The sequence below is a fragment of the Monodelphis domestica genome, chromosome 2, assembly GCF_027887165.1.
Source record: "Monodelphis domestica isolate mMonDom1 chromosome 2, mMonDom1.pri, whole genome shotgun sequence".
In the NCBI taxonomy this organism is placed as follows: Eukaryota; Metazoa; Chordata; class Mammalia; order Didelphimorphia; family Didelphidae; genus Monodelphis; species Monodelphis domestica.
In genome coordinates this window covers 207,475,439-207,499,040 of record NC_077228.1, presented here as the reverse complement: position 1 = coordinate 207,499,040, position 23,602 = coordinate 207,475,439, and the positions used below count along the sequence as shown (strand labels likewise).

Below are 23,602 nucleotides of genomic sequence, written 5' to 3'. Positions count from 1 at the left end.
CTATGTCTCATCAACTTCAAATTCAGCAAGAAGAAGAGAGTTAGCCTTTGTGATGAACCTAATCATGTAGGGAAAATGACTTGTAATAAATTCAGAAATAGAAATTATTTCCTTATGACTCAGGGGACTATACTAAACTGAAAAGGCCTATACTGGGGAACATGAAATGAGAATTAGACAATTGCCTGTGGTGAGTAATAAGTGGTAAAATCAGTGACTATATAAACTATTTTTGTCTGGCTAATTTAGGGTTTGTTTTCTTTCCCTTTATCCCAATGGTTTGGACTCACCAGAATACAATCCTACATTTCATCTCTGGTTTGGATATCTAGAATTTTGTGCATCTCAACAGTAGGAACAGTGAAACATGAACATAGTGATTACATTCCAAGAAATTCAGCACTTGCTACAAGAAGCCTGGAGAGCATTTGTCAAACTTCAAAGTAAATGTAAAAACAGTGATAATCATTTAACACATTCATCCACAATATGTAATATCACAGTTGTTATCCTGGACTCCTGACATTCTCTTAACTCACTATATCCAATCAGTTGCCAAATCTTGCTATTTCTCCATTCTTCTTTCCCTCTCTCCTTCCATAACAATTCTCTCATTTATCACCTTTTCTCTCCACTCACATAGCTACATCCTTAGCTTCTTAACTCATCTTCCATTTCTCCCTTCCCCTGAAGAGATGTTATAACTGCCTCCCACAAAAAGTTGGAAAATGAGGGTATGTCCTGCAAATGGGGAATGGCTGAACAAATTGTGGTATATGTTGGTGATGGAATAGTATTGTGCTGAGAGGAATAATGAACTGGAAGAATTCCATGGAGACTGGAACAACCTCCAGGAATTGATACAGAGTGAAAGGAGTAGAACCAGAACATTGTACACAGAGACTGATATGCTGTGGTACTTGCAGCAATGCAATGATCCAGGACAATTCTGAGGGACTTATGAGAAGGGATGCTATCCACATTCAGAGGAAGAATGGTGGAAGTAGAAGCACAGAAGAAAAACAACTGCTTGTTGATGGGGATATGATTGGGGATATAGACTTTAAATTATCACCCTGGTGCAATTATCAATAATATTGAAATAGATCTTGATCAATGACATTTAAAACCCAGTGGAACTGTGTGTTGGCTACAGGAGGGAGTGGGGGAAGGGGAGGGAAAGAACATGATTCTTGTAACCATGGAAAATATGCTAAATTAACTAATTAAATAAAATTTTCCAACAGCCCCCCCCCCCAAAATAATAATTGCTCCTAACCTGTCTCCCTGTCTCAAGAGTCTCTTTCCCATTCAATACATCTTTCCCATAGCTGCCAAAGTGATTCTCTTTCAGCACAGATCTACTGATTATGTTATGTTACTCAAACAAGACCTTTATTTTCCCTTCTTCTTCAGGATGAAATACATAAACTCCTTTCTCATCACTTTCCCTGCCTACTTTCTGTTCCTCACAAATGCTCTTCCATTTCCTGTCTCTAGATTATCTTAATGGCGGGGCCCATGCTCTCCTTATATCCACTTTAGAGTCTCTATCTTTGAGATGAACCACAAACTCTGCCTTCTATGAGGAGACTTTCCTAATTCTTCCAATGCTAGGGCCTTCCTTCTCAAATTATGTTGCATTTGTTCTGCATATAATGAATATGTTGTCTTTTCCAAGAGAAAGCAAACTCCTCAAAGAGCATGGACTATTTTATTCTTTTTGTGCGTATTTATCAAGAGCCTAAAACAGACCTAGGAGGCACTTATTAAACGTTTACAAATTGATTATATCTCTGTATGCAGGTCAAGTAATATATATTCTTAGACAGTTGCCTAAGAGGGAAAGAACTTGCCCCACAGTCACAGCCAGTAAGTGTCAGCAGAACTTGAATCTAGGTCCTCTTGACTCTAAGGCTATAGCTCTGTCTACTATGCCATGCTTCTTTCTCATGGATTTATTTGAAAAATATTGAGATGTCAGTTTTTCCCTGCCTCTGCACCATTACTTCTCAACTCACCTTTAATAGTTTTTGCATAATCCATACTTTTATCCAGGTTAACCTTCCCATCAGCTGTAAGATAAGGCACACATTAGATGGAGACTCACAAAAATAGCATTTCATTTCATTCTGAAATGATGAGATAAACCAGTGTAATTTAACAGTTAACTCTAAACTCAGTAATTGACTTATAATGTCATCTAATATTTTCTAAAGATTAATGTATAACAGGCACCTGAGAAATGAAGAAAGCTCTCAATCTTTAAACTGGTGATAATAGTAGTAACAATAATAGTTAGCATTTATGTAGATCTTTAAGACTTGCAAGCACTTTATAAATATTAACTCATTTTATCCTAACATCAGCCCTTGCAGGCAGGGTCTATTATCCCAATGTTATACAGATGAAGAAACTGAGGCGGAAAGAGGTTAAATGACTTCCCTACTGTTATAAAACAAGTACCTTTTTAAGGCTTTGAACTCTAGTCTTCCTGATTCCAGGTCCAATACTATATGCACTGTACCGTCTAGCTATTTCATACAATAATTAAGAAATTTAACTTCTCTTTATTATTAGATATGAAAAGAAGTTGTATTATAATCACACATTATATTTTGGCTATATCAGATTCAGGACATTTTTAAGAATTAGATAGAAAGAATTGGTCCTTTCATATCTTTTGGCTTCAGTTTCCTTCTCTTAACTGTTAAAAGCTCAGAAGTTGAAATGTGTAACTAAAGAACAATCTTAAGCTATTTAAGTCAAACATATAAATGGCATTTATAAATCACTTTAAAGTGTACAAAGCAATTTCCACACATAATCTCATGTAAGACTCACGACAACCTCTGAATTCTGGTCTATAGGAATCATTTTGGGCTTTGTGCCCCTTCACTGTTGTCCTCAACTCTTCCTTTTACACTCCTCACATCTAAAAAATTGCTAAGATTTGATGATTCCCTTTCTACACTCTATCTGCTTGTATCTCTCCACTCACACTTTCATTGTGACTATGAGTGGGAGAGTACATTTTATTTTAATTTTTTAAGTTCAAAGGTTTTATTTTCCTAATTACATGCAATAATGGATTTCAACATGCATTTCCCAAAATTATAAGATCCAGTCTTTCTTCCCCACCACTCTCCCACTCAGAGATGGTAAGCAATTTGATCTGAGCCATACATGTATAATCATGAAAAACAAACCTCCATATTGGTCATAATTGTAAGAGCACACTCATAACCAAACCAAAACCCCAAAATAAAACCATAAATACACTAATGTGAAAGATAATATGCTTTGATCTACATCCAACTCCAGCAATACTTTCTCTGGAGATGGATAGCATTCCCTTTCCTAAGTCCTTCACTATTGTTCCAGATCATTGCATTGCTGAGAGTAGCCAAGTTTTCACAGTTGATCATCATACAATATTCCTCTTCCTGTGTATGGTGTTTTCCTGGTTCTGCTTATTTCATTCTGCATCAAGTTCATGTAGACCTTTCCAGTTTTTTTTTTTCTGAAATCATCATGCTTACCTTTTCTTATAGCATAATAGTATTCCATCACCAACACACACCACAATTTATTCAGCCATTCCCGAATTGAAGGACACTCCTTCCATTTCTAATTCTTCACTACCACAAAATGAGCTCCTATAAATATTTTTAACAAAGTATTTCCATTCCCTTTTTTGGGGGCTATAAACCCAGTAGTGGTATTAGAGAATCAAAAGGTAAGCTAAATTTTAGAGCCTTTTGGGAATAGTTCCAAGTTGCCCTCCAGATTGGTTGGATCAGTAGTGAGGTTCATTTTAAAAGGCTATGCTAGCAAATCGTCAGTGGTCCACTATATAAGACTAATAAAGCTAAGTGGATAAGGGATCCACTTAGAAAGCTGGCCACTAGCTGATGGATTTTTTTGGTCATAGAAAATTATGAAAACATATGTTTAGGTATACATGGGTTACAGTCTGCTCACCAATGCAAACATGGACCTTTTGAAATAATAGTGATAGCTAGTATTTACAAAGCACTTTAAGGTTTACAGTTCAATATCTAAACTGTATATATATAGAGATACAGAATGTATATATATATATATATATATATATATATATGTGTGTGTGTGTGTGTGTGTGTGTGTGTGTTTCCTCATTTAAACTTCACAACAACCTTATATATTTACTGCTATTACATAGCGGCTATGGAAAGACAAGTGACTTGTCTGGGATCATATAAGTTTCTAATGCAGGATTTGAATTCAAATTTTCTTTACTCTAAAGTCTAGCCTAAGAACATGCCATCTGGCTGGGAAGAATTCCTTAAAGACAGTCACACTGGGGTTTTTTTTTTTCTTAAAGATGACCACTAGTCAATTCAGTCAAGGACTCTGATAAAATCTTCCATACCTTTGTTCTCTTCAGGAACCTTCTGGGAAATCCTTGACTTGAAGGTTCAGTAAGAGATAATATTTCAGCATACATTATAATATAGGTATTTATATTTTATGTGATTTATATCAATCTCCTTTCTGAAATTCTTAGGTAAGAAACGCGCCTCTTAAATCACACAGGTGATGAGAAATGCTCACCATCAACTGGCAGATTATTCAGTAGCTCCATCAATTCTTTCTCTGTGAGGTCAATCCCCATGTTGTGAAGAACATTTTCCAGGTTATTAACATCAACATTTCCTCCTTCAAAAAGAAGAAATATAAAGAATATAATCAGTAAATCAATCAAGCATTTATTAAATGGTTACTGTAAGTTAAGGTTTCCAAAGTCCTTGTACTGGAGGTGTGAATACTCTTTAGTAAATCTTGGAGATACAATTCTAAATCAATTCAATAAATATTTATAAAGTCCTTCCTATGTGCCAGGCACTATGCTAAGAACTGGGAATAAAAAGAAAATCAAAAGCACTGCCTCTGCTCTCAGGGAGTTCATAGTCTAATGGCGAAGACAAATAAGAAAATTATGGAATTGTGCCAAAGAATGACAAAAAAACTCTTTACAAAGAATTTCATAACTGGAGTCATCATTCCCAGTGGTTTGAGGATGAGATAACACAAATAATAACTCCATTTTAAAAATACTTCACAGTATTCAAAGGCATAGAGGCAATCTCTAAGGACATACATGAAGAATTACTGGGAGAGTGAGGAAGATGGTCTATTCCTATAATCATGGTTGAAGGGATCCTGGAGAAGCCTTCATAACACAGTGTAAGGAATGAATTTTGTCAAGCCTGATGGATTATGACAAAGCAAGGGATATGAAGTTCTCGTTAGTCAGAGACTCTTGTGAATTGCTTCCTCTAGACTGGCTGTACGTAAAGAACTGGAGGTCATAAGGCAGAAACACTAAATCATTAAATTAGAGGGATAGTAGGAGTCACATTATAATCACTAAGAAGTAGAAGAGTTTCTTTTGCCTTACCACTGACATTCTTCACAGCATTCATTATCTTTTTCATATTCACCATCCCATTTTCTGTAAAACAAAATGCAATTCAGATCACAGAGAATTATAAAAACAGAAACATGTTCATCATTATATAAGGCTATCCTATCAAGGTTGTCTCATTTCTTCCTTGTTCCCTCCAATAATGATGAAATGAAGAAACAGAGAAGGTTCTCAAGGGAATGAATTCATCATCCCTTTCATTAACACAGATTCTTCTGACTCTGGTAACACAATCTATTGTAATGAATGGAGGATTTATTACAAAGAAAATCTTTGCTTCTAACAAGCTCTTGACTCTAATACCTTTTAAATTTCAAAGTTAAAAATATTTATTATTAAATGAATACTTAAAAAAAAGGAAATAGTAGAGACCACTGGCTTAGAAATATGCTTTTTTTGTATGTGAAATTGTGAATGCCTATTATGTATAATTTGTTTTTAAAGATACTGTATATAACAAATTTAACAAAGTAATTCTAACATTGTCTTTCTCTATGGCTTTTTCTGAACTCCACTTCTCTTCTGTATTTTATGCATTTTAAGCATTTTAATGTATTGATGTTCTTTTTATTCATTTCTTCATCATAATCACTACTTCTTCTCATAACTGCTGTCTCTCTATTCCCGATAAGTACCTTGGTTGATAAGAAATAAAAATACCATAAAAAAACATATCCACACATGAAAATATGTCTTTTCTTTATCCCAGTCCATAATTTCTCTGACAGGAGATGAGAATTTGATTCATTGCCAGTTTATTGAAGCTCCAATTTTATGTCTTTCAAAATTGCTTTTGTTTATGATGTTATCATTTTATAAATTGTTTTCTGGGGTCTGTTCAGTTCACTCAGGATCAGTTCCTAGTATTTTCCCATGTTTGTCTGAAGTGCATCCATGTATAGTTTCTTATGGTATAATAATACTCCTTTGTATTCATATGTGATAATTTCCTTAACCATTCCCCATTTTTTGTTGTTCTGTCATTTCAGTCATGTCAATCTCTTTGTGACACCATTTGAGGTGTTTGGTTTTTTGTTTTTGTTTTTGGCAAAAAAACATTGGAGTGGGTTTGCCATTTCCTTCTCTAGCTCAGATGAGAGAAACTGAGGTGAACAGGGTTAAGTAATTTGCCCCAGGTTCATGGGTCTAGTAAGTGTCTGAGGCCACTTTTGAACTCAGTTTCTCCTTACTCCAGGCCCTGCACACTTTTATCTATTGTACTTCCTGGCTGCCCTCCCCAATTAATACATAGATTGTTAAGTTTCCACTTCTTTGCTATAACAAAAAGTTCTGATATACATTTAAAAAATTTACCTGTATCTCTTTCTCTGATCTCATTAGGGACATAAACCATATAGCTAGACAGGTAGTCAAAGGCTACGAAAAATGTACTGATTATTTTTACAATAGTCCTAAATTGCTTTCCAGAATAGTTGGACCCACTCAAAACTTTAACAAGCATCCGCTAATACTTGTCTTTCCCAAGACCTCTTCAAATTTTCTGAATTAAGCACATTAATTTAGCTAATATTGCCATTTTAATTTTTTTGACATGGATCAAATACAAGTAATCAATATGTCATATATTTAATTCTATTTTTATAAATGGTGTTTTTAGTTGTTTACATATAATTGCTCTGTTTTAGTAGCTGAACTCTCAAATATTTTACAGTTATGTGGTTATTTTTAATAGAATAACTATTTCTATCTCTTCTTCGTGGTTTTGTTGGTAATACCTATAAAGTTTGAAAATTTGTATGCTTTTATTTTATATTTCTTTACTGATGTTTAAACTAATTTTAGTTGAATCTCTAGGGTTTTCTAAATAATGTGTTATATCATCTGTAAAAACTGATTATTCTATTCCCCTTCTCTCTCTACTCCTTTCTTCAACTTATTTATTTATTGTAATGGGTAAAACTACATTACATAATAGTGGTGACAATGGATATTCTTTCTTTACCCTGATCTTTACCCTGATGGGAAATGTCATCTATATGTCATCTTAGCAGAGAATGATTAACTAGAACAATCCTTTTAGTTTAAAACATTCTTTTAAATAGAAATGCTTCCCTAGTGAGTTTCCCTGTATAAAATGCTCAACATATTCCAATAGAACTGCTTATTTCCTATTAATAGCCTCATCAAGGATATTTTTGAATTGTGTATAGATGACTCATATAAAGATTTTGTATTGGTGGGAGGGTAAGCATATGGATCAGAGATTGTTAAGGTTTTCTCAGTCTCCTCAGTTTTGGTTTATTAACAAAGCCCCAATTTATTTTTACATCTTTCCTCTCTTTCAGACACCTTTTGCATACAAGATTTCCCCAAAGTTGTAGTATAATTCAAAGCTATTAAATCTTAACATCGCACGATTACTTTTGGGAAACCTTGTATACATATCAGAACTCTCACAATTATGTCTCTTTCAGACCAAGTCCCCATATACACTTAGTTCAACTATACAAAATTTCTCAACTTTGTTTTCTTTAATGCTATTTCTATCTCTATGCTTATCTTGAATTTTGAAATTAGGGTACAAGCATAACATTTATATTCCCTTGATGGTTTGTTATCGTTCACTATTGTAATCATTGCAAATCTTTTCCATTTTCTTTTATTATTGTTTTATATTTATCCTTAAATGCACTGGAGATGATCATGCTTAAGTTTCTATACAATGAAATATTCCTTACAATGTTCTCTTTAAATTAGTTTAACTTCCCAGAACATCTATGTTTTATGAGACAATATTGCTTATGACAATGTCTATCATCCTTCTCCAAAAAATTTTATAAACAAATTTACATTTTAAACTAGTGCTATATTTCTTCACTTGGCATGAGTCAAACACTTACTTAAGGTGTTTACTGGGCTCTTGGTTTTCCTTTTGTGGCAATAGATTTAGAGAGTTTAAACTTCTGTCTTTAATTGCCATCCATGACATTTTTGATGCCTATTTTCCATTTTCATTGTGACTTACTAGTTTAAATAATTCAAGATTGAATTACTACAACTGTATGCCAAATCTCTTTCTCACTATTATTCTCTGGCTTTTTATATTATTTTATATATTTTTGATATTTTAAGAATCATATTCAGAATATTATATATTTTTGAAGGCAGTGGCCTTATTCACAGCTGATCAGGGATTTCACTCTTTTACATCAATAGGTCTTTTCTTACATGTTATTATGTGTTACAGATTATTACATGTTATAGATATTATAAGTCTTACAGATATATATTTTATTATTTTTTGCAATGTTCTTTGGTACTTGCCAACCCTAGCACCTACCAGTTCTTTTCTTGAAGAAACTATTCCTGAAAAAAAAAAAGGCATGAAGCTTCTCCATAGTCTACACATCTTCAATATCTCCCTTTCACTTCTGAATACTTTCCTTAGTTCTACAATGTGGGAGGACCAAGTAGTTCATGGAGTCATGTTTCTTTATTTACCTCTTCAAGCCATTTAGCATATGACTATAGCTTTCATTTAATTGCAACTTCCTTCTTTCTTCTGGTTTCACCAAGGTTGAGATGACTGTTTTTTCAGTCCTATGTCCACTTTTTGGTCATTGTGCAAAGTTCTTACATTTAATTTGACTGTTGATATTCTGAAATTTTCAGATTGTCTGACAGCCATGTGGCTTATAATATCCTCTGAATTCTCTTTAGTCATTCCGCCATTATTTCTGCAGACATAAGTGGAATAGGTATGCATAGGACTGAGTATTACTTTATATTTCTTTGTTATATGAATTTCCATGGCCTTAAAAAAACTCCACCAAATGGCCAGCTTATGAGTTATCTATACTTAGCTGGGTTGGGGAAAAAATGTGGGGAAACATAGGAAGAGAAAAACATTGAAACCTAAATGCTTCTATCACCTACTTTTGGCTGAGTCTAGCAGAGCACTGACAACAGGAACTGTTTTTGCATTAAAAAAAATCTTCCTCATTCAGCATATTGTCTATCACATGCTGAAGAAATGATTGTTGACTTAACAGTAGTTGAATATGGCAAAAAAATTGTCTAATGGTACCACCATTGAATCATCATGGCTATAACAAGTGCTAGAAAAAAGTGTCACCAAAGAAAATATTGCATCCTTGTTTTTAGGGCATGAGGAGTTGTCACAATTCCTGGAAAAGGAAATATATCTAATAACTACAAAAAAATCCAGCTTTTCTGGAAGCAGAAAGTGAAAGAAGGCAGTTTATATACAGTAGAAAGAGGATGGCAACCTGTGGAGTCAGAGAAAGGACCTTGGTTTATATTCTATTTCCAATTCTCACCACTGACATTACCTTGGACGGCCACCTAACCTCTCCCGGGGCTCAATTTAGTTGTCTGTAAATGAGGAAATTGGCTTCTAACATCCCTTCCAGCTCCTAATCTAGGATTCTATATGAAAGAGGGACATAATCATTGAGATGTTGCAGGCACTTTGCTGAAGTCCTTTATTTTCTTTTTCGTGTGTGTGTGTGTGTGTGTGTGTGTGTGTGTGTGTGTGTGTGTGCAATCAGTACATCTGGATTCAGGAAAATTGAAGTTCAAATCCTGCCTTAAACACTTACAAGCTTTGTGACTCTGGACAAGCCACTTAACTTCTGCCTGCTCCAGTTTATTCATCTGTTAAATGGTGATCATAATAGCACCTACCTCCAAAGGTTATGGTGAGAATCAAGTGAAATAACATATACAACATTTTTTAAACATGAGATGCCAACTAGCCATTTTTTCCTCTCTTCTCTCTTCTTTGATTTCCCCCCTCCCCCTTCCACTATAATTTTCCCATTTCTTTTAGTTTTATTTTCTCCTTGTATACAGGTCACTCAGTGAGCCCAGGAGCAGTGGACATGGCTTCATTATGATTCATGGCTGAAAAGGTCATTTCCAAATTTAAAAACTATGTGACAAAGGCAGGGTTAGAACTTCTCTTAGAATTGAGTCTTCATTTTTTCAGGTTTTCTTACCTGAAAAGGGGTAGTTTTAAAAGTTCTCACATACAAGACAACAAAGTCTTTGTACCCTAGTCTTTCTACTCCCCCAAAAAGGACACAATGGTACATAAAATGCTCACCATCAACAGGCAAGTTTTTTTGAAGCTCCTGAAGCTCTTTCTTACTGAACTCTAGGCCCATGCTCCTCAGGACATTTTCCACATCACTGATATCATGCTTCTCTGTTTAGAAAAGAAGAGATTGGTGAAAGATGGGTCTTTTGGGATCTAATAGCTTTGAACTACGAAAACTTTCATTTCTATGTTGTAAAATGGATAGAGTTCTAGACCTTGGAGCCAAAGAAGACTTGAATTTTCCTGAAATTTACTAGCTCTGTAACAATGGCCAAGGCACTTGAACTTCTCTGGGCTTCTTGCTCTTTTAAAATGGGGATGATAAAAACTCAAGGCTTGTAAAGGTTTAAATAAGATATCCTATGTAAAGAACTTTGAAAAACATAAATCACCCCATGTTGACTATCACTGGAGAATTATCTCCAAACTCAGTATAGAGAGCAAAGATTTCCTGAGATTTGTTTAAGGGAACAATGAAGGAATAATAAGTATAAATTTCCCCTTAATTGTAGTACAAGAGAGCCTGTTATCATTGTGGGGATAAGTTAGCCCAGCATGATCTGTTAGATTATTCTCTAAGTCACTGTGACCCATAGGAAGATTTTTTGGAGGTGTTTTTGTTGAATTATGATTGGCAATCTATAATTTTCTTATTGACTGGACTGTTTTTTTTTTAACTTACCTTTACTCTGCAGCTCTAGATTTTGACTTTAAACATGATCAAAGTGAAACATTATTAACAAGAACTCTGGAGAACATAGGACTTGTTACCAGGGCATAGCTATTTGGATAAACCATATCATATTTCATTAAAAAAAAGTTGACTGAATTCACAAGCCACTAGCAATGTAATGGAAAGACTCTTGTTTTCTTTTCAAAAAATAAATAATACCTAGCACTTATATAGTACTTTAAGATTTACAATGTGTTTTATATATGCTAACATTATTCAGTCTTCATAACCTGTGAGGTAGGTGTGTTCTTTTAATCTCCATTTTATGGATGAAAGCTAAGGTGAAGAGAGGGTAAGTAACAAACCTAGGGTCATAAAGGTAGTAAATATTTTTAGTAGGATTTAAGTCAGGCCTTCTCAACTCCAACTCTAGAAGTCTATTCACTGGGCTACCTAACTGCTTCAAATCAACTTAATTTGAAAATTGATTGGTGAATAACTAAACTAATTGTGATATATAAATGTATCAGAAAGCTGGGAGCCATCAAGCCATGATGTTTTGACATGGTCACTCATGGAAACCAGGAGGTCACAAAGTGGCTCCTGGGAAGGATAGAAACATCCACTGAAACCTCACCTGAGTGTGACTTTCCTTATTAACATCCCCTTATTATTGGAATTGCTATGATTATTCCCCAGGAAAAGTAGATGAGAGCAACATGCTTGCAGGGTTAATACAGATGTCCCACTCTGTTTCCCCCCTCCCCCCAGAATATCACCAGGAGATCCCACTTACAAAGTTAAACCTAAGGATTCTTGTGTACCCACATAGATAGGACCCTCTTTTCTAGGCTTAAAACTTCTGGCAAATCTGTGCTCAGAATTTTCCAACCTAAATCTGGGTCATGTTGATTCTACCCTTTGACCCTGCACTTAGAAACAATGTTTTGTTGACTATCTCCTTAGGCTTTGCGTCTGTTGTTAGGAACTTTGGAAACATATATATTGAGAATGAAATTGTGTGCCAAGTAGATGTGTGATCATAAGGGTAATAAAATAAAGACAAGCCTCAGCCAAGGTGGAGCAGCTTTTCCTGTGAAACCTGTGCTGCAGGTTGAATACAAAAGCTGTGTCCCATTCATCATTCCACCAACACCTTCCCACCTCCAAGACCCCATCCCCTGTGGAAGGCTGGACCACCGCAGCATCACAGCATTACTGTTCCTAAAGAAATAATGAAGGGGAAGCTAGGTGACTTATAGGATAGAGGGGCCAGGCCTGGAGATAGGAGGTCCTGGGTTCAAATTTGGCCTCAGACATTTCCAAATTGTGTGACCTTGGACATGCTACTTAACTTCAGTTGCCTAGGCCTTATTGCTCTTCTGCCTTTGTGCTAATATTCAGTATTGATTCTAAGTCAGAAGATAAATTTAGGGGGAAAAAAAGAAAGAGTGGATATTTAGGCAAATATGGGAGGACTTGTATGAAGTATTGCAGAGAGAAGGCATAACCATGAGGATAATTTGCAGTGACTACAATAATTAAAATTGAAATTAAATTAAAAGCAGTCAAACTCTGATGAACAATTTCAATTATGGAGAACTGATAAAGAAATCGATCTTTCTTCTCTCAGTGGAGAGGTGTTTATTACAGATGGAATGTGGCATACACTGTCAGACATGGTTAATTTTTTTTTTTGCTTTACAGAACTTTTTGTTGTTGTCATAAGAAGTTGAGAAGGTAAGTAAAAATGATTATGGTATAAAAATAAAAGCCAACAATAGCATTTTAAAAAATTAACTTAAACCGAAGTATCAGGATTCTTCATTTTACCTATCTTCTCATAAAATCTCACCTTGAAAAGCTTTCACTTCATTTAACAGTGTATTCAGATCAATCTTCCCATCACCTATAAGGCACAATTGGAACATTTAAGAACTGATGGAAGAAAAATTTGTCATAAAATCCTGAGATGAACCAAATACAACAAAATAATTCAGTAATTTCCAACCTGGACCCTAGACTTTCATCCTAAATTCTCTGTAGATGAGCAAGTAGACAATTTTTATTGCAATTAGTACATTCATTCTCTTAATGTAGTTTCTCACACTTCTTGCCTGTGAAATATCAGCCTCCTCAGGAAAAGAGAATTATGTCATAGAAACAAAACCAGCACTCATATCATCAAGGGTTTATGGAGAGAAAAGTGACCCAGGAACATTGCTCACTGGCACAGCAGAGAAAGAAAATGCTACCATGTCTTCAAAGTTCTGGAAACAAGTTTACTTTTTTTGCCTCATAATTCCCTCATTTTAAAACAAACCTCATATTTTTGCTGCAACCTCAGCTAATATACAATGGTATATTATTAGTGTAAGTTTTAAGAAGTGACTTATAAAGTCATATGCCCAATTTATATTTTCATGGCCAAAAAGGAGGCCAAATAAAGATGTTTCTGGACACTAATATTGTTAAATGTAGGAAGAGTGATATCTCTGGTTATGCATTTTGATTAGTTCTTGACAAAGTGAGCCATACAATTGTTGGTAGATTTTTGAGGTGGGGTAGCAGTAGGCAGTTGTTTTGTTTTCTATCAAGATTAGGTGCAAATCTTGGTAGCATGGACAAGTTTTTGGACAGATTGGGAAAAAGTCATGGTAGCTAATAAGTGGCTTAGGAAAAAAGTTACCCAAGGGTATGTCTATCTTCTTCATTAGAAGATCAAATGCTACTGAAAAAAAATTGACATCTAATTTAGAGAAAATAAAACAAAAATGTGGAAACATGAAAATTACTGATGGTAAGCTACTTCTGGCAAAGGTGCATTGAATAGCATTTTAATAGGATTATGGGGGTAGGCTTTTAGTGTTTTGACTTTTTATTCATAGGATAAGACTACACTGCATTCTGTTTCCCCAGCTCTACATTCAATGACCACTGTTTGATTTTTGCACAGGCTCACTCTCTGTCTGGAAATCATTTCCATGCTTTGCACAGAGTCTTGGTAGTTTAATATATGTTTTTTGAATGAAAAGAATCAAAAAGAGGTAGATGTTCCCCTTAAGGATCATCTCAGGTACTGAATGAACTGTTATAGGTGATTGATGGAACCCCCTCTACAAATATTAAAAGATCATGGAAAGTGGGAGAGGTTTCATGAGATTGGAGAAGAATAAAAGTCCTGATTTCCAAAGAAATATAGAGGACAGTATGCCAACTATAGGCAAATGATATGGATTTTAATTCCTGGAAAGACTTTAGACCAGATCACTAAAAAAAAAAAAGATTGTTGATAAACATCCAGAAAGGGAAACATTTATAGATTATAATATATAGATTATATAGAATTTAAGAATAAAGTATTCATCAAGAGCAGCTTGTATGAGACTAATCTTGTTTCTTTCCCCCCCCCCCAGGGTTATTAAATGGGAATATTAGGGGAATATTGTAAATATACTACAGATTCCTCAAATAGAAAAAAAATAGGAGAGGAATTTAGGAAACAAATCACAAGTCTGGCACAAAGATATAAAGTAACAGTGATGAAGACAATTATTCAGACATAGTCAGGAGGTCTTTCACTGCTTTCAATGCCACCTCTGGTCAACCCTCCAGCTTTCATTTACATGTTTGTTTTCCCAGAGCATAACTACCCCAGAATCAAGGAACTCCGTGGGTGTATACTCCTAAAAACAGAGTTCAAGTTTCCATTTTAAAATGATGGAATAAAAGGTCATGAAGTAACCTTGCATACCTTTATGTATGTCTCACACACACGTGTGCGTGTGCAAACAACACCCTTCAAGAATGATGGGAAAAAAGGGTATTAGTTTAAATAATGATCAAGAAATCAAAATAGAAATATCAGTAAGCTCCATCAAATAACAGGACTCTTTGAAAAGATAATCAATACTAGTTGTTGAAAACTGTCTCCCATGAAAGAAATAAACATGAACTCAAGTGAATAGGCCAAAATTCTGAAGTATTACCCCATCTGGACATCCAGCAAGGGATCACAACAATACCCTAAAAAAGGGATGACCCAGAGAACAAAGAAGATTGGAGCTCTGAACAAGGCCACTGAATGAAGCCCAAGAATACTCTGAGTGCCAACATGCCAGGTGAGGTGGAAACCAGTAGCAAGAGTCCAGGAAGTCCACATTAGGCCTCCCAAAAGCTTCTCTATTCCATCCAAGAGTGCAAGGCAGGGCAGAATTTGGACATGTTACCAAGTCCTAAATCAGAACTGAGGCTGGAGAGGTGAGTAAATAGCAGGCACCAAACATTTTTAAGAAATATTATGGGTCAAGAGATGCTGAAAGGTAAACCTAGAAGAAGGGTAACTTCATATCTATAATAAAAGCATCAAAGGAAAAATATAAGATTGCATAGTCATACTTCATTAGTCAATAAGCATTTATTAAGGACCTACTATGTTGCCAGGTGCCATGCCCATTGCTAGTGATACAAAGAAAGGCAATAACCAATTCCTGTTCTTAAGGAGTTCACAGTCTAATGGAGGAGACATTTATATAGCTATGTACAAACAAATAAACTATATACAGGACAAATGAGATAATCAATAGAGGGAAGGAAATGGTATTAAGGGGGAATCATATATGGGACTGGAAGAAAAATAAAAAATGGGAATACAAGTGAAATAAAGGCTCTGGAAGAAAGAACATGAAGGAGAATAAATAACTTACAATATAAGTTGGAAAACTTCACTCAAGAAATTGGAAGAGTAGACCAAATCAGAACACAATACTCTTTTAAGTCAATAAAATTGTTTTAATTATTTAAAAAAAGAAAATATAAGGTATTGACTATAAAAAGCCATGATTTGGACAGTTTGAGAACAGATATTGAAGATAAGGAAATGCTAAGAGGGCACACCTAGCTGTTCTTAATGAATTCAAGTCACCTGGTTGTAATTTTGGATCTGGAGAAAACTGGCAGATGAAGTTTCTGAGCCATTGTCAGTGATATTTGAAAGATGGTGAGAAAAGAGAGTTACCTAAAGACTAGAGAAAAACAAATGTCTCAATTTTCAAAAGAAGGAAGGGAATAGAGCTTTCAAAATTTAACAGGCTAATGGAATTTGATCTCTGGAAAATTCTAAAGCAGATTATGTGAGGGGGGGAGGGAGAGAGAGAGTTGATAAACATTTAGGAAGGGAAATAGTGATTACAGAATGAGATGACAGCTTCTCGAAGAAGAGTTCATGTCAAAATTGTAAAAAGAGAGGGAAGTGAACTGAGCCAGGAGAACAAGAGCAATGTTATAGACAGTTAACTAAGATGTAGCAAAGCTTTTGATTAAGCATCTCATGCTGTTGTTGTGAAGAAGACAGATATGGATTATATAATTAGGTGGGATTCAGAATTAGCAAGATGACCAGACTCAAAGAGAAGTAGTCATTAGTGATTCAGTGTTTATTCTGCATACAATTATCTAGCTGCTTCTCTAGGCTCTAGCAAAATGCTTTGCACAGAGTCTTGTCAGATTAATATATGTTTGTTGAATGAAAAGAATCAAAAAGAGGTAGATGTTCCAGAGAATGTCCATGGTGGAGTCTTCTAAGATTATAGGATAATAGATCCAGAACAGAAGGGATTTGATAGGCATCTAATACAACTCCTTAGTTTTACTAATTAAAAGCTGAAGCTCAGAGAGGTGAGACCCTGGACACATTTGTAGGAAATAGCAGAGCTAGGGTCCCACTTTAGATTTCTAGATCAATATATATCAACTTATCTTTAGATGCACATTACTATATGAATCACATCTCCCTTAAGCAATTCCTTCATTTTGTATTGTTTCTATGTTCAATCAAATGAAATTCAACAAACATTTATTAAACAGTATTTGCAAAGAATGGTGCTAGATACAAAGGATTTGAGACCGACCATACCAAGAAAAATGCCCTACTTCCAAGGAATTTATATGGGAAAAGGAAAATATATTCATGTATTAAGTAAATATAAAAGAATACAAAGTGGTTGGGAGTCAGTAGGGGTGGGGACAAGGGAAAAGAAAAATGCTAATAACTAGGAAGATCAGGAAAGATCTCTTTCAATTATATCACTAATTTGATTGCTAAATGCTGGAAATACAGACTAGGAGGTGGGACTTGAGGTGAGCTTTTGACAGAGCTAGTGATTTTAAGAGGCAAAAAGGGTTTGTTCTCCTTCATGCAGACTTTAGTCCTAGGGAATATAGACTCTCTTCAGCCCTTGGGGTTTTACATTTAGGCTTAAGGAGGCATGGCTTAAGGAAGTGACATCCATTAAGTCAGATTCATTAGTGTTCTTTGTTCCCAAATCAGCCCTTGGCTCACTCAGTAAAGGGAGAGGCTCTCACTTCTCTTATATTTTCCCTAAATATCACAGCTTGTTTTTTGTTTCAGAATGGTTGGCTGGAAACATGGTCACTAAATATTTCAGTTAACCATTAGTGAGTTACTCCATTTTCTCTTCCACTTATTCTTTCCTGTCACTCTCATATCTTATAGTCCATTATCCTCACATCTCCCTTTCCCTATCCATTTCCTAGCTGGTGTTCCTTATAGAATTCCCAGCATTATTTATTATACATCTAAGATACCACATTGGAGAAGATTGCAGATCTTAGGTTAATGAAAATGATCCAAGGTAAGACTTACATTTTAGTACTGGAGCTCTTGCTAAGCTTTTGGAACCATCTTTAGTCATATAAATGTGCCTTAAGAATTTCTTATACAGAATCCCCAAGTTAAAGCTTCCCTGACAGGCATCAAAGTATCTAAAATGCTCACCATTAACTGGCAAATTTCTCTTCAGTACTTTAAGATCAGATTCTGTGACCTTGATTCCCATATTGTTCAGAAAGTCATCCAGGTTGCTGGTACTGACCTTGCCTCCTTAGGAAAAAAGATAGGAATTTGAGAATTACCTAATGACTCCAAAATATGAAAAAAAAAAGGTTTTCTTGAGTGTTATGGTTTTTGCTTCCAAGCATGAGGAACAAAAAGACCCAAGGACAAACAAAGAACTGGAAGGGATATTAGAGATATTAATCACAAAACAGTCCTGTCATTTTACTTGTAAACTAACTGAGCCCCAGAGAGAAGTACCATTATTAACACTCTATCTCGCTTAAAATCATTTTGTAATTATCTTGGCTGTTATTTGCCTTTACCTACTTTTTCATATCTTCTATCCTCTCAGTAGAATGTAATCCTGAGGGCAGAAACTGTTTCATTTTTTGTCTTTGTATCTCTGGTGTGTAGCACAGTGCCTCATACATAGAGTAGGTACTTGACAAATGTCTGTTTAATTCATTGTAAGGAAAGATGACAAGTAAAAAGCCAATATTTGAATGTAGGCCCTTCTAACAAACACCAAATATTCTGACAGTAGTCCTTGTGGTATTACCAGTATTACTAAGTATGTGGATACTATGGATAGAGGAAAATAAAAGACAAGATTTGTGTAAGGATATCATTCCATTACATCATGTTGTCTATCTCTTTGCCCAGATGAAAATAGCGAGTCTGTAACCTTTCCACTTGCTTGTTGTTTTTGTAACTTTGTTATTTAATCTTTCTGGGCTCAGGTCCTTCATTTATAAAGTCTTTGTAACTTTGTTATTTAACCTCTCTGGGCCTCAGTCCTTCATTTATAAAGTAAGGGAATTTTTGAGTTGGAAAGGAAAACCTCTAAGATTCTGCCCAGCTCAGGATCTGTGATCTTATGATCTGTGAGTAGGAGGATTCAGAAATTTAACCTGTGGACTTATATATTGGCCTTGGAGATAATTCTTCAGGATCAAAAAAGTAAGAGAAGGGAGGAAATAATTGAACAACTGTTCAGTAAATGATGACAGTAAATTCTTGTCTTCATAAGTTGCCTCCATTACTGATTGAATCCCCAGATTTTTCTTTCTTAGTCTTTCCTAATTGAATTTTAAAAAATGATGAATCCATTGCCCAGTGTCTGCTCTGCACTAAATTGATTTTAATATTTTCCTTCTGGCAAAATTTGGAAAAAACATAAGGAAGTTAGAAATGTATTGTGACATAGTGTGGTTAAACAGCTTTGGGTCTGGATAGTACAGTGAAAGAAAAACTTTGATAAGGTGGACAGTATTCCTAGGATGGTTAAGGGAATTTGAGTATACACTGTATGAAGACAACCTGAAGGAACTACTGAGATTTGAGTTGGGGTTCTAGGGTTGGTTGGTACAGGATAATAGGTCTGAAGTATAAATAAATAAATAAATAAATAAATAAATATATATATATATATATATATATATATATATATATATATATATATATATATGGGTTAATTAGACTAGATCTGTTTAGTTCAAAGAGACAAGGTGCTTCAAAAAGAGGCAAATTTAGGGACTGATTTCAGGAAAAATTTCCTAATAATTAGAGGATATTATATATAGAGGAAATAATTATATGAAAGTGGAAGAGGCAATTCTGGGAGATGGTGGGTTCTTCCTTATTGCAGGTTTTTAAGAATATGACAGATGACCACTTGCTAGGTATTTAGTAAGGAGGCAGGGATTCTTTTTTCAGGTATGGGTTGGGCTGGTTGGCTTCTGAGGTCTCTTGCAATTCTAAAATTGTATGAGTGTCTGATTATTGATGTTTTTTAATTTTCTAGGAAGACATAATGCACTGTGGAGTATCTGGGGGAGAATACAGATCTATCTTAAGACATCATGGGACAATGAATCAGACAAATGCAGAATGTTCCAGGTTTGGTTTGTATTCCCATCATGCTTTGTACTCACCTATAGAAGTTTGTAGGTTATCCATCACTTTAGTAAGAGAGGCTTTCTTAGTACCTGTAATAAGATGGATGAAGGTTAAGATTCATGAAAACTACAAAATTCCAAATTTCTGAAAATATCTTAGAGAGTTACACTTTCCCTAAGACTTTTATCATGTTTTCTGTACTGACAAATAAGAAGCTAGGGAAACAAGGAATCACCAGACCTAGGTATGCTCAAACAGCTCTCATGGTTCCAAAGTCCTGCACTGGGACCTTAATTACTATATCTATGTTCTCGTTTTTATGGTGATAGCTCATGTATGGTGTCTGCCTCTTCCATTCTCCTACTTTCCTGTTTGTCAGGACTGTGCTTCATGTGTGCTGCCTATGCTGTTGTTTCTTTCATGCTTACCTCTCAGCCCCCTGTGCAGTTGCTACAGGCTACTGGAGTACAGTGACCTATCTGGTCATTCTCTCATGATGCTGTTTGAACTACCCACTTTGCTTGCTCCTTAGGAATGGGAGGAACTGGTTTATTAGCAACAATCTGGTCCCAGCCCATTACCAGATTGTGGCAACTCCCCAAATTGAGAAGGGGAGATGTGGGGCTTCTGTTCACCACTAGACAAAAATAGATAAAAATTAATGGGAGGAAAGCACTAAGTAGTTTGGGAAATTGGAAAGACTTTATTATAGAAAGTGATGCTTGAAGAAAGTTATAAAAGAAAAAAGATTCTGACATGTGGAAGTAGGGAAGAAGTGTATTTTAGGCATAGGGACAGAAAATTCAAATGTGCAGAGGCTAGAAATGGAGATGGAACAACAAAAAAATCAAATTCGTTGGATCTATTCATTTAACTAATTTAAATTTTGTTGCTGAAAGAGAGCTAATTCCAAAGCATTATATTTATACTATATTATAATGCTGGGAAAACCCATATCCAAAGCAGCCAGAATAACCATTTTAAAATGTTTAAATGGAAGGGAGTAACTGAAATATTTTTACAAAAGGAAAAGAGGAACAACTGCTCATTCCTTCCCATCAAAACCCTGGACCCAGGTCTTATAGTTGGGTTCTACAACATCTCCTAAAGTAGAAAAATCTACCCGAGTAAGTTGAATACTCAACTATACAATAATACAATATATATCTCACAAAGTTGTGATTTCAGGATTTTTTCCATCAAATGTTAGTGCTTAGCACATTGGGAGGGGACTTATCAAATTGTGTTCTTTATTTCCCTCTAAACAATAAAGGAACCCAAACCCTAGTGAATTCAAGTGAAATGGCCAGCTTCGAAGAAAGCTGAAATATGGGAAAGGGTAGTAATAAAGGGCTCAGTTTTGGTAATTGCAGGCATGGATTAGTGTGTCTAACAATCTTGGGTCTTTTGGTACCATAATAACAGCTAATAATAATTGATGTGTAGCACATTATGGTTTGCAAAGCACTTATGTAATCTAATTTGATCCTCACAAAGGCAGAGAGGTTCTATTAATATCTCCATTTAATAAATGAAGAAAATGAATGACTTACCCAGGGACTGAGAGTTAAATAAGTTTCTGAGGCAGGATTCAAATCCAGGTCTAACTAACTTGATCTACTGTACCACCTTGCTCTATGAGTTAACAGGGTTCCTTAACATGTATCTTATTCAGCATTTCTTCCTCAGCAACTGGCACAGCATTTTGCATTAAAATCTCACTTTCAACACTTATTAGTTGTATGATCATGGATGGACAAGTCATTTAATCTTTCTGAGCTTATTTCCTGACAAAATATTTTGAGTCTTTTTTCCTCATCCATAAAATAATGATAATTATAATTGTAGTAGGAAAGGAAATATGCTGCAATGAACAAATGGCCAGTCTTGGAGACGGGAAGACATGAGTTCAAGTCACATCAACTGTATGTCCACAAGGAAGTCACACCCTCATTGGTTAAAGCACTTTCTAAGATTATATTGGAGGCAAGTTGTTGGATCTGCATTGGTGGAAGGAATTTCTACACTGGGAATAATCTTTGAAGTCCCATGTCCAGATCCAACCAAGAAATATCTTTAGTACCCACACTGGGTTGTTGTGAGGCTCAAATGAGATAATGTATGTAAAATGCTTTCCAAAATTTAATGTGCTGGGTAAATGTTGGTTATCAGAATTACTACTGTTTATGAGTCAGAGTTCTAGTCTATACATAGAAAATAAAATTGGAAATTTGACCTTCTATTTGCAAAAACAAAGAAAGAACCAGAAATTTTTAGTTCCATTTTCTAATATCCAGGCAAAAGAGCACAAAGTAGAATCTTTTCTGACCTCTCCACAGAAATCTCAAAGATCAAGCTCAAAAAAAAAAATCACCATATTGGTGAACTCTGTTAACATGATCAAAAATTGGAACTCCTTCACTTAGAGCAAGTGCCCACATGGCTATCATTAGACAGTTTTTGTAAAATGAAGATTCAGTCCTAAGAGTCTGTGGTGCCATGGACCACAACCCAGGGAATAGGGAGGCACTACCAGCATCCTGATGTTCTCCCTGCTTCCTGATGCCCCTTCTCTTTCATGACAATGAGTTACAAGGTCAGGCTTTCTAGATCAATTTTCATTAGTGTTTTTTTTTTCCTGATATCTCTTTTGCCCAGTATTTTCAGATATCCTATTACCAAAGAGTATTCATTGTTTACTAACTTTTTGGATATGGTTCTAAATTGCTTTCTCGATGAATTCATAGCTCCATTAATTGTGCATTAGTTCAACTATAACTAATAATGCTTATTCTGTTTTTTGAGGGCAAGTAGTCTTTGTCAATCTGATCATTGTAGGGTAGAATCTAATAATTGTAATAATTTTCATTCTTTATCCTTGTTAGTGAGTTGGGACTCCAAATCTTTCTAGTTTTCCCAACAGACTATAAACTCATTGACAGCAAAGACAATGTTTTACTCATATTTTATTTTCCAGCACACTAGCATACTCTGTGCACTTAACGGATTTTGTCAATTAGTCAATAAGAATTTAAGCACCCATTCTGTGCCAGCCAGTGTGCCAAGTGCTAGGGAGCTAGGGATGCAAAAAAAGACATAACCCCCCCCCACACACACACACAGTATAAATTGGTGATGTAAGAGGGAAGGTGTTAAATAAGGATTAAGATTTCTGGGAAATGTTCACCAAATGAATGTGCTGGGGGAAGGGAATAAACTTATTAAGCTCCTACAATCACTATGCTAAGAGTTTTATAAATATCATTTTATTTGATTTTCACAATCATTCTGAGTAAAAGGGGTTATTAGGTAAATAGAGGTTAAATGATTTGCCCAGGGTCATACAGTTATTAAATTTCTGAGGCAGGATTTGAACTTAGATCTTCTTGACTCTAGGATGAGCACTCTATCCATTACATCATTAAAACTTCATTTTTATATGCTTATCAGGCTTCTTGTGTGTCATCAGTAAGTATAGTTTCAGAAATTCTTCCCCAAAGGTCAATTCCCCTAAAAGATACTGGGGGAGGGGTAGTTAGGCAGCCTAGAGCCAGGCCTGGAGACTGTTAGTTTTGGGTTCAAATCTGGCCTCACGCATTTCCTAGCTGTGTGACTCTGGGC

General features: G+C 35.3%; 1 protein-coding gene across 18 annotated transcripts in view; it reads right to left on the bottom strand.

The window, feature by feature from the left end:
- The window catches only part of EFCAB3 (EF-hand calcium binding domain 3), a 722,802-nt gene that overhangs the window by 346,433 nt on the left and 352,767 nt on the right, over positions 1-23,602 (bottom strand). For all 18 annotated transcript variants that reach the window (XR_008916397.1, XR_008916396.1, XR_008916398.1 and 15 more), the window contains exons 113-119: positions 20,017-20,070; positions 18,023-18,127; positions 13,082-13,135; positions 10,560-10,661; positions 5,444-5,497; positions 4,597-4,701; positions 2,022-2,075 (exon numbers count right to left, since the gene is read on the bottom strand). Coding sequence is in view for 15 of the 18 variants with exons in the window: in XM_056817026.1 (XP_056673004.1) it covers positions 2,022-2,075; positions 4,597-4,701; positions 5,444-5,497; positions 10,560-10,661; positions 13,082-13,135; positions 18,023-18,127; positions 20,017-20,070 (528 nt within the window). In the remaining 3 variants the exon portion in view is untranslated. The remainder of the gene's footprint in view (positions 1-2,021; positions 2,076-4,596; positions 4,702-5,443; positions 5,498-10,559; positions 10,662-13,081; positions 13,136-18,022; positions 18,128-20,016; positions 20,071-23,602) is intronic.